This window comes from Moschus berezovskii, chromosome 23 (assembly GCF_049115385.1).
Source record: "Moschus berezovskii isolate FMDL1 chromosome 23, NW_MosBer_1.0, whole genome shotgun sequence".
Classification (NCBI taxonomy): Eukaryota; Metazoa; Chordata; class Mammalia; order Artiodactyla; family Moschidae; genus Moschus; species Moschus berezovskii.
The window spans coordinates 24,620,819-24,633,076 of NC_142482.1; the positions used below are offsets into that span (position 1 = coordinate 24,620,819).

A 12,258-nucleotide genomic window follows, 5' to 3' on the forward strand; every position below is an offset into this window, starting at 1 on the left:
GAGCTGTTTGGGTAACTAAGGAAAAGAAGAGGAAGTTTGTCAAAATGCAAAGAAGAAAAAAGATATCCAGGAAAAAAAAAAGCCATTAGGAAGGAAAGGCAATATCAAATCATTATGTTTTACACCTGAAACTAATATAATGTTGTGTGTGCATGCTAAGTTGCTCAGTCACGTCCAACTCTTTGCAAACCTGTGGACCATAGGCCACCAGGCTCCTCTGTCTGTGGGATTCTCCAGGCAAGGATACTGGAGTGGGTTGCCATGCCCTCCTCCAGGGGATCTTCCCAACCCAGGGATGGGCCCCACGTCTCTTTATGTCTTCTGTATTGGCAGCTGGGTTCTTTACCACTAGCACCACCTGATGTAATGTTATATGTCAACTATATCTCCATAAGAAAAGGGAAAGGTAACAAAAACTTCAAAATTCATGGAAGACCTGGAATCACATTTCCGATGTTGAGATGAAGCCAATTAAAGTAATGGAAGAAGTAGAAAAACTTGGTGATACCCTTGAACTTTCAAGCTTACTGTACTTAAGTGAAAAACTCACATCACCTACAAAAGAAATAGGAATGATTGCTCTGACAAAACAGAAGAAAATGAGCAAATTAGAAGAGAAAGGAAGTAGAGTATGCGCCAAGTATCTAAGAATCCAGAGACATCAACTGTTGAAGGTGGAAATGACAGTAAAAATTGGTCAGAAGAGAATTGATCTGCAATTGCTAATTAAATCTGTGAACCTCTTCATGCTGGGACAAATTCAAGATGGGAAGTTATTGCCAATTACATGAATGTATATTCTACTTCAGCGAGTGAAGAAAACTGCCAAAGATTTCATTGGCAAAGAAGAGTCTCTAAAAACTTGGCCATTATTGAAAAGATGACATACTGTATGGAGAGGAGCCTCAAGTTGTCTGTACCTTGAAGTGCTGAAGGTTCTGTCAGCACCTTTGGAACAATTTGAAAATCCACGTGCAGATTTCACGTCTTGACAACAGAAAAACAGAAGCTTTTGGAATAAGCTTTGAAAATGTATTTATTGGGTAGTAAATACACATGGGGAAAAATAGCAGAAGCAGTATCTGGAATGACAAAAAGGACTACCAAAATGACATATGAAACTTGCTAAGATGGTGAAAGCAAAGAATGATGCTTAAGAACAAGTGCTGAATTCAGATAGAGCCATGAAATGACATGACAGACTGTTGTCTTTGCATTTAAAAAATGAAACTGCAAGTTGAGCTGAGTTGAGTTGAGTTCAGTCGCTCAGTCATGCACTGCAGCACGCCAGGCCTCCCTGTCCATCACCAACTCTTGGAGCTTACTCAAACTCATGTCCATCGAGTTGGTGATGCCATCCAACCAGCTCATCCTCTGTCGTCCCCTTCTCCTCCCGCCTTCAAGCTTTCCCAGCATCAGGGTCTTTTCCAATGAGTCAGTTCTTCACATCAGGTGGCCAAAGTATCAGAATTTAAACGTAAGCATCAGTCCTTCCAATGAGTATTCAGGATTGATCTCCTTTAGGATGGACTGGTTGGATCTTCTTGCAGTCCAAGGGACTCTCAAGAGTCTTCTCCAACACCACAGTTCAAAAGCATCAGTTCTTCGGCACTCAGCTTTCTTTATAATCCAACTCTTGTATCCATATACGACTACTGGAAAAACCATAGCTTTGACAAGACAGATCTTTGTTGGCAAAGTGATGTCTCTGCTTTTTAATATGCTGTCTAGGTTGGTCAGAGCTTTTCTACCAAGGATCAAGCATCTTTTAATTTCATAACTGCAGTCACAATCTGCAGTGATTTTGGAGCCCAAAAAAATAAAGTCTCTCACTGTTTCCATTGCTTCCCCATCTATTTCCCATGAAGTGATGGGACCCATCACTTCATGGCAAATAGATGGGAAAACAGTGGAAACAGTGTCAGACTTTATTTTTTGGGGCTCCAAAATCACTGCAGATGCTGATTGCAGCCATGAAATTAAAAGACGCTTACTCCTTGGAAGGAAAGTTATGACCAACCTAGATAGTATATTAAAAAGCAGAGACATTACTTTGCCAACAAAGGTCCGTCTAGTCAAGGCTATGGTTTTTCCAGTGGTCGTGTATGGATGTGAGAGTTGGACTGTGAAAAAAGCTGATTGCCAAAGAATTGATGCTTTTGAACTGTGGTGTTGGAGAAGACTCTTGAGAGTCCCTTGGACTGCAAGGAGATCCAACCAGTCCATTCTAAAGGAGATCAATCCTGGGTGTTCATTAGAAGGACTGATGCTAAAGCTGAAACTCTAATACTTTGGCCACCTCATGCGACGAGTTGACTCACTGGAAAAGACTCTGATGCTGGGAGGGATTGGGGGCGGGAGGAGAAGTGGACGACAGAGAATGAGATGGCTGGATGGCATCACCGACTTGATAGACATGAGTTTGAGTGAACTCCAGGAGTTGGTGATGCACAGGGAGGCCTGGTGTGCTGTGATTCATGTGGTCGCAAAGAGTCGGACACGACTGAGTGACTGAAATGAACTGAACTGAACTGATGGGATTAGATGCCATGATCTTAGTTTTCCGAATGTTGAGTTTTAAGCCAACTTTTTCACTCTCGTCTTTCACTTTCATCAAGAGGTTCTTTAGTTGCTGTCAGCTTTCTGCCATAAGGGTGGTGTCATCTGTGTATCTGAGGTTATTGATATTTTTCCCGGCAATCTTGATTCCAGCTTGTGCTTCATCCAGGCTGGCGTTTTGCGTGATGTACTCTGCATATAAGTTAAATAAGCAGGGTGACAATATACAACCTTGACATACTCCTTTCTCCATTTGGAACCAGTCTGTTGTTCCATGTCCCATTCTAACTGTTACTTCTTGACCTGCATACAGATATCTCAGGTCAGGTGGTTTGGTATTTCCATCTCTTTAAGAATTTTCAGTTTGTTGTGATCCACACAGTCAAAGGCTTTGGCGTAGTCAATAAAGCAAAAGTAGTTGTTTTTCTGGAACTTTCTTGCTTTTTTGATGATCCAGTGGATGTTGGCAATTTAATCTCTGGTTCCTCTGCCTTTTCTAAATCCAGCTTGAACATCTGGAAGTTCACAGTTCACGTACTGTTGAAGCCTGGCTTGAAGAATTTTAAGCATTACTTTGCTAGCGTGTGAGATGAGCGCGATTGTGTGGTAGTTTGAGCATTCCTTGGCATTTCCTTTCTTTGGGATTGGAATAAAAACTGACCTTTTCCAGTCCTGTGGCTACTGCTGAGTACTATAAAACTGCAAGTACTATACAGAAAAAAATATCTGGATAGAACTCATGTAACTCATTGAGCTTGAGTTTTTTGTGGAAAGATTTACAAATTATTTTTTCCTTTTCTTATCATTAAAATTTAACAAGTGGTGCTGGGAAAACTGGTCAGCCACTTGTAAAAGAATGAAACTAGAACACTTCCTAACATCATACACAAAAATAAACTCAAAATGGATTAGAGAGCTAAATGTAAGACCAGAAACTATAAAACTCCTAGAGGAGAACGTAGGCAAAACACTCTCCGACATAAATCACAGCAGGATCCTCCATGACCCACCTCCAAGAATATTGGAAATAAAAACAAAAATAAACAAATGGGACCTAATTAAAATCAAAAGCTTCTGCACAGCAAAGGAAACTATAAGCAAGGTGAAAAGACAGCCTTCAGAATGGGAGAAAATAATAGCAAATGAAGCAACTGATAAAGGATTAATCTCCAAAATATACAAGGAGCTCCTGCAGCTCAATTCCAGAAAAATAAATGACCCAATCAAAAAATGGGCCAAAGAACTAAACAGACATTTCTCCAAAGAAAACATACAGATGGCTAACAAACACATGAAAAAATGCTCAACATCCCTCATAATCAGAGAGATGCAAATCAAAACCACAATGAGATACCATTTCACACCAGTCAGAATGGCTGCTATCCAAAAGTCTACATGCAATAAATGCTGGAGAGGGTGTGGAGAGAAGGGAATTCTCTTACACTGTTGGTGGGAATGCAAACTAGTACAGCCACTATGGAGAACAGTGTGGAGATTCCTCAAAAAACTGCCATATGATCCAGCAATCGCACTCCTGGGCATACACACCGAGGAAACCAGAATTGAAAGAGACACATGTACTCCAATGTTCACTGCAGCACTGTTTATAATAGCCAGGACATGGAAGCAACCTAGATGTCCATCTGCAGACGAATGGATAAGAAAGCTTTGGTACATATACACAATGGAGTATTATTCAGCCATTAAAAAGAATACATTTGAATCAGTTCTAATGAGGTGGATGAAACTGGAGCCTATTATACAGAGTGAAGTAAGCCAGAAAGAAAAACACCAATACAGCATACTAACGCATATATATGGAATTTAGAAAGATGCAAATGATAACCCTGTATACGAGACAGCAAAAGAGACACAGATGTATAGATCAGTCTTTGGGACTCTGTGGGAGAGGGTGAGGGTGGGATGATTTGAGAGAATGGCATTGAAACATGTATGTTGTCATATGTGAAATGAATCACTAGTTCAGGGTCAATGCATGTTATAGGATGCTTGGGGCTGGCATGTGGGGATGACCCAGAGGGAGGATAAAGGGAGGAGGGTGGTGGGAGGGGGGTTCAGGAGGGGGGACTTATGTGAACCCGGGGCGAATTCATGTCAATGTATGGCAAAACCAACCAATATAATATTGTAAAATAATTTGCCTCCAATAAAAAATTAATTAATTACAAAAATAAAAAAATAAAAAAAAATTTAAAAAATTGTGATAAAATATACACAACGTAAAGTAATATCTCTGCTTTTTAATATACTGTCTAGGTTTGTCATAACTTTCCTTCCAAGGAGTAAGCGTTTTTTAATTTCATGGCTGCAATCAGCATCTGCAGTGATTTTGAGGCCAAAAAAATAAAGTCAGCCACAGTTTCCACTGTTTCCCCATCTAGTCAAATATTAGGATTTCAGCAATCCATCCATCAAAGACTTTATGCTCTCCTTGTGGAGAAATGATAGTTGAATAACAAATTAGCAATACACAATTTTAATGTATTTTATGTATGTGAACAATGCTGATTAAAAGGTGCCAACTGAATAGATAATTGATAACAGAATTGATACATCATTTTTGACCTGGAAGTTCTAATTAGCCATGAAAATCTGACAACAAATAGTATGTGTCATACTTTGATAAGGATAAGAGTTAAGGGGAAATAATGAGAATAAAGAAGATGAGAATATTTTGTAAAATAGAAAAAAATATATTGATTTTCACAGATTTTTCTATATGTGGTCAGAGAACTTGAATTTTTAATGTTAGCAGCAACAGCCCTGTTGAGGGGCTGCTGTGATCAGTTCTGTGTGAGGATAGAAGTTTTGAATTTTGCACTCATGAACAAAAGGCTCACTACATATCACCCCCTTTTAAATCTCTCATAGGACTGCATTTTTCTATTCAAGGAATATCAGTCTTCTTTTCATAAAACAAGGAAACAGATTTTAGAGTCCTCAGGGGAAAAATCTTTTGAGGTTTCAGAAATGTACATATTTGGAAAATTTGAAGCTTTCTGCAAAAGACTGGAGAAGGTAAGCAGCCACAGTTTTCACTGTGAACCATACTGTTCGTTATTTCATACTTCATGTAGTATTGTTGAGATCTCTTATCTTGCTCTGACTCATCCAATGTTACTCATAGATTGCTGCATTTTATTATAACTTATTTTTTCATTCCGAGTTACTATCTTCTGCCAGTCACACAAAAGCTGTTGCAGACTTTCTCTTCTCTTGAGACCTCAATTCTGTCTTCACCTATGGAGCTTGAACTCAAGTCTCTGCTCTTAAGCATTATAGCAGCTGAGAACAGGTGTGAGATGACATGTGTGCAATACCTGGCAGAACCAGGTAGTTGTTTCATATCTGGATGTGTGGGTACCTTCTCTTTCTAGGGCAGCATGTATGGTCTAAACATAGACATTATGTGTGTGCTGTCTTTGCTGGGCAGATGTGGATTAGAAACTTCTGCACCTTGGATTCATTCATTGTTTAGGACTGGTTGGAGAGGAGTGAGGTTTTGCCAGGGGATATAGGACAGCCCATCTCAGAGTCTTCTTGGAGTCAGACTTTGGAAAGCCTACATAAATACTATCTAGGTACCATCCTCCCCATGGCCCCACCATTCTGCAAGCTCCCTAGGTCTTGGGAGTAGTTAGGGACATGCTCATCATTTTTGCGACATTGATGGGGGCATTATGCAAGTTGAAGGGCATTTCCTAGATATGCCAGGATGGGAAAGTATGAGTACTGAACAGAACCAGGTTACTGAGTTGGGTCCTTCCTACGTACTTCTATTGGTTCTGTTTTTGTTTGTTTATCTAGCAGCTTTATTGTGATATAATTCATTTACTACATAATTTATTCATTTAAAGTGTACAAGTCAATATTTTCTTGGAGAAGGCAATGGCACCCCACTCCAGTACTCTCGCCTGGAAAATCTCATGGATGGAAGAGCCTGGGAGGCTGCAGTCCATGGGGTTGCTAAGAGTCGGACATGACTGAGCGACTTCACTTTCACTTTTCATGCATTGGAGAAGGAAATGGGAACCCACTCCAGTGTTCTTGCCTGGAGAATCCCAGGGGCGGGGGAGCCTGGTGGGCTGCTGTCTCTGGGGTCGCACAGAGTCGGACACGACTGAAGCAACTTAGCAGCAGCAGCAGCAGTCAATATTTTCTAACATATTCATAAGATTGTGCAGCCATCACCACCATCTAATTTTACATTTCATTCCCACTAAAAGAAAACCCTGTGCCCATTAGCAATGGTACCCCTTTCCCTCTCTACCCAACCCTAAGCAACTGCTAATCTACTTTCTGTTTCTATAGATTTGCCTATTCTGGACATTCCATATAAATGGAATCATATAATATATGTTCTTTTGTGACTGGCTTCTTTAATTTAGTATGATATTTTCAAGCCTCATCTGTATTGTAGCATTCCTTTTTATTACAGAATAATATTTCATCATATGGGTACGTGTGCTTAATTGCTCAGTCATGTCCGACTCTTTGCAACCTTATGGACTGTAGCCTGCCAGGCTCCTCTGTCCATGGGGATTCTCCAGGCAAGAATACTGGAGTGGGTTGCCATACCCTCCTCTCATATGGGTATACTATATTTTATTTGTCTATCCATTAGTTGATGGACATTTGGGTTTTTCCATTTTTGGCTATTACAAGTAATGCTGCTACGAACATTTCTATATGTGTTTTTGTGCTGTTATTTCTCTTGAGTTTATGCATAGGAGTGGAATTGTTGGGTCATATAATAACTCCATGTTACCTTTTATGAGGAAGTACCAAACTGTTCTCCAAAGTACTTGCATTGTTTTATAGTCTCATAAGAAATGTATGAGGGTTCTAGTTTCTCTGAATCATTGTAATGCTTGTTATTATCTGTCCTTTTGAATTTAGCCATTGTAGTGGGTGTGAAGTGATATCACATTGTGGTTTTGATTTACATTTCCCTGATGACTCGATGACTAATGGTGTTGAGCATCTTTGCATGTGCTTATTGTCCATTCATATTTCTTCTTTGGAGAAATTTCTGTTCAGATTCTTTGCACATTTTAAATTTAGTTATTTGTATTTTTATAGTTGAGTTTATAAGCATTATTTATGTATTCTGGATTTAAGTCTCTTATCAGATATGATTTTCAAATATTTTCTCTCACTGTGGGCTATCTTTTCATTTTCTTGATTGTGTTCTTTGAAGCATGAAGTTTTAAATTTTCATCAAGTCTAATTTATCAAGTGTTTCTTCTGTTGCTTGTGCTTTTGGTGATGCATCTAGGAAATGTTGTATGAGACTGTTTTGTGAACAGTGGGAATTTCTTGAGGACAAATGTCCAATTGGAATGGTATCGGCATGGGTCAAATTAATAAATAAGTCCCATCATCAGAACCTGTTCCACAGAGATGTTTAATATGTCTGAAACCATTAGAATGTAAACCTGGAGGTGATTCCTACATACTCTTAATTTTTCCAGGAGCAAGGACCCTCACCAATTTGGGTGCAGTTTTAGGCTTGGTAGGGCTTCAGGGCTGGACCTTAATGGTTAACCCATTTGCAGTAAAGATTTTTGGTGGCAGGTCTAGTGCTGGGGACCCATCTGTAAAGTAGCAGCCCAAGCATTCCTGATGCTAGAGGGAGTAGGTGATAATGGCTAGCTGCTTCAGCTAGTCACCCCTGTCCTGCCTCTAGAGAAGCCTGCCTAAAGTCTTAAGGATACAACTTCATGCCACAAAGGCTCAACAGTCAGAGCCAATGCAGCACTCTCCAGGGGCCTTACTTGAAGTGCATTCTGGCTGCTAGGTTATTCCAACTTTCCTGTGCTAAGAATCCTTTGGCTGGCTGGTATCTCTCCCATTTGTAATTGGTGGATATAGGTTTCCAGACTCTCAAAGATGGGGCATGATAGTTACCCTGAAATGTGGCCAGAATATTTTTTATAATCCTATAGAGGTGGTTCCAACATCTGTTGGATCATTGAAAAAGCAAGAGAGTTCTAGAAAAACATCTATTTCTGCTTTATTGTCTATGCCAAAGCCTTTGACTGTGTGGATCACAACAGATTGTGAAAATTTTTAAAGAGATAGGAATACCAGACTGCCTGACCTGCCTCCTGAGAAATCTGAATGCAGGTCAAGAAGCAACAGTTAACATTGTACATGGAACAACAGACTGGTTCCAAATTGGGAAAGGAGTATGTTAAGGCTATATATTGTCACCCTGCTTATTTAACTTATATGCAGAGTATATCATGTGAAATGCCAGGCTGGATGAAGCACAAGCTGGAATCACGATTGCCAGGAGAAATATCAATAACCTCAGATATACAGATGACAACACCCTTATAGAAGAAAGAGAAGAACTAAAGAGCCTCTTGATGAAAGTGAAAGAGAAGAGTGAAAAAGTTGGCTTAAGACTCAACATTCAGAAAACTAAGATCATGTCATCTGGTCCCATCACTCCACGGCAAATGCGGAAGCAATAGAAACAGTGAGAGACTTTATTTTCAGGGACTCTAAAATCACTGCAGATGGTGACAGTAGCCATGAAATTAAAAGGAGCTTACTCTTTGGAAGAAAAGCTCTGACCAACCTATTTTTAACAGCATATTAAAAAGCGGAGACATTACTTTGCCAACAAAGGTCTGTCTAGTCAAAGCTATGGTTTTTCCGGTAGTCATGTATGGATGTGAGAGTTGGACTATAAAGAAAGCTGAGTGCTGAAGAATTGATGCTTTTGAGCTGTGGTGTTGGAGAAGACTCTTGAGAGTCCCTTGGCCTTCAAGGAGATCCAAGCAGTCCATCCTAAAGGAAATCAGTCTTGAACATTCATCGGAAGATCTGATGCTGAAGCTGAAACTCCAATACTTTGGCCACCTGATGTGAAGAACTGACTCATTGGAAAAGACCCTGATGCTGGGCAAGACTGAAGGTGGGAGGAGAAGGGGACGACAGAGGATGAGCTGGTTGGATGGCATCACCGACTCGATGGGCATGAGTTTGAGTAAGCTCCAAGAGTTGGTGATGGACAGGCAAGCCTGACGTGCTGCAGTCCATGGGGTCGCAAAGAGTCAGACATGACTAAATGATTGAACTGAACTGAGAAGTGGTTACTGAGCTGCCTTGGTGGACTTCCCCCTGCTGAGTGGGGCATAGCAGGGACCACTGTTGGACCTGCCCTGTGAGCTCTTAAATAGCTATCAGGAAGAGAGAGAAGGGCAAACTAAGCCAGATCCTGTTAGGGAAAGCTGAGATTCAGATGTCAGGATGACCAACTGCCAAAGTCAAAGGACAGACAGAATTGAGCTTGGAGTTGGAGAGCCAAGCAAGACCTCAGAGTTGGGCAGAGATATTGGGAATCTTTAAGGAATAAGTGAGGCAAATTCTAGTGTGTCAGTTTAGGGTGCCTGAAAGTTACCTTTTGGTAGGTGGAGACTTGATGGTGTATTGTGTGTTAGTCTGCCCTAAAGAGCTGAGATTAACAGTGTATGATATAGCCTTTGTTTCTTCTTCTTCCTGCCATGTAAATTTGGGTGAATATTGGTGTTTCCCAGAGCTCCGTATCTAGTTTTCTTCTCACCCTGGACATTTGTAAAGAGAAGAGAAGGTGTGGGGAGCTTTGAGTATTGTTCTCCAGAGCAAGAATCAAGGTGAGGAAATCACTGATGAAGCCTGAAGAGCTGGGAGCCTGTGGACAGGAAAGACTTTTTCTTTATGGTGAAGTCGGTAGTGTTGATATGTTGAGATGGAGCCAACTGTTTCTGAAGTAGCGTTCATAATGAGGATTGCCCAGGGTTCTTTTTAAAAAACAGTTTTCTTTTATTGTGCTGAAAGTCACATAATATAAAGCATACAATTTTAACCGTATTTATCTATACAGTTCAGTGGCCCTAAATATGTTTACATTGCTCTACAGCTCTTATCATCATCTGTCTCCCGAATTTTTCACCTTCCTAAACTCAAACTCTGTCTCCATTAAACACTAAATCCTTGTTCCCTCTCCCCCGGCAACCCCCACCTGCCAGCCCCTGGCTTCTACCAAGGTACTTTCTGACGCTATGAATTTGACATTTGAGATACCTCATATAAGTGGAATCAAACAGTAGTTGTCTCCCAAGTGTTCTTTAATGGTCAGAAGTGACTGCAGTCATCCTCCAGGATTGTGGGGCCTTTCCTTTACCTGAATGTGGATTTATTGCTAGTGTTACATATCAGAACAGTCGGGAGTGCCAAGAAGAATGGTAACACTTTTGAATCCAGTGAAGTGATTTTGAGGAATAAAAAGCCGAAACCGTTTAGACATCTGCAAGGGATTTTACTCCCTGCCCTTCCTTCTCTTGAAAGACAGAGTGATCAAATTCTGAGAAAGGCTGTAAACTCTTTCCTTATGTTGAAGCATCTTCTGTCTTAAATAGTCCAAGAGTAATAATGACTGGAGTAGAGATTTGTCTTCTATTTTATCTCCTCTGTTTGGGTTTATTTAAGTGATTCTAGATCCTGTTTATTGGTTTTTTTAAAAAAATCATTGATTCATTAAGAGTTTATTCTGGGAAAGGGTGCTAATTTTTTAAATAAAGTAGCACTTTTGTTTTTAAGATTACAGAAATGATAACTATTGTGCAAACATACTCAACCTTAAACAATTCTACCATTGAGGGAATAGACATTATGGCAATAAAATTCAAAAATATATATCAAGGAGTTAAGAAGAAACAGTATGACATTCTGGATCCAAGAAGGACAGAATTTGACACAGATTTCTTAGATTTTGTGACAAAAATCAATGCTTTAGAGGTGAGTAATTATAAAGCTGAAATGTAATCAATAGTACTGTACTGAAATTAACATAGTTACTATTTATTACAAAGTGAGATGGCTGGATGGCATCACCGACTCTGTGGACATGAGTTTGAGTGAGCTCTGGGATTTGGTGATGGACAGGGAGGCCTGGGGTGCTGTGATTCATGGGGTCGCGGAGAGTCAGACACGACTGAGTGACTGAACTGAACTGAACTGAACTGAACTCTTTGAAATTCATCAAAAATACTTGCTGGTGTGAATAATTTTCTAACTAGTCCACAAAATATTTTCCATCCTTTATAAAAATGAAAAATGAGTTTATTCAGTAAAGGGTACCAGTAACTAACCAGAAGCTCAGGGCTTATTGTAACTAAGGTTTATTTTTCATTTGCATTAAAAATTAAACTCGGTTTTTGTTGTGCCAAGGATGCATGTCCACTTTTCCAGTCTAAGAGGGAATTTGTTAGTCTTGTTCTTGGTCAAGTGTGAGACGATTTGAGAACAGATTAGGAAGATGAATCACTCTTCCCTTGGGCACTGCACTTTATAACCACATTCTCCATGCAGCTTAGAGGATGGCTCTGAAAGGGCCCTCATCCTGTCTGGCAGAGCTGAAGGAACCCCAGAGGGAAGAGACTGTAACATATTTCTCTGTCACTTTTTGGGCTTATGTGACCTCAGTTACTATCTTACTGAAAACTCTTAGCCCAGGTGTAGCCCCAGGTCTCCTCCTTGCTGTATAAGGTCCTGGACACACAGGGAGGGATAGGAATTCTCCAGGCAAAAATGCTGGAGTGGGTAGCCAATCCCTTCTCCACGGGATCTTCCCAACCCAGAGATTGAACCTGGGTCTCCTGCATTGCATGTGTATTCTTCACTGTC

At 40.3% G+C, this 12,258-nt stretch overlaps 1 protein-coding gene and 1 pseudogene across 2 annotated transcripts in view; both read left to right on the top strand.

The window, feature by feature from the left end:
• The window catches only part of DNAH8 (dynein axonemal heavy chain 8), a 324,005-nt gene that overhangs the window by 34,970 nt on the left and 276,777 nt on the right, over positions 1–12,258 (top strand). For both annotated transcript variants that reach the window (XM_088831445.1, XM_055406188.2), the window contains 2 exons: positions 5,452–5,598; positions 11,173–11,370. In XM_088831445.1, coding sequence (XP_088687571.1) covers positions 5,452–5,598; positions 11,173–11,370 — 345 coding nt within the window. The remainder of the gene's footprint in view (positions 1–5,451; positions 5,599–11,172; positions 11,371–12,258) is intronic.
• LOC148774108 (dnaJ homolog subfamily C member 2 pseudogene) lies at positions 23–1,193 on the top strand (annotated as a pseudogene).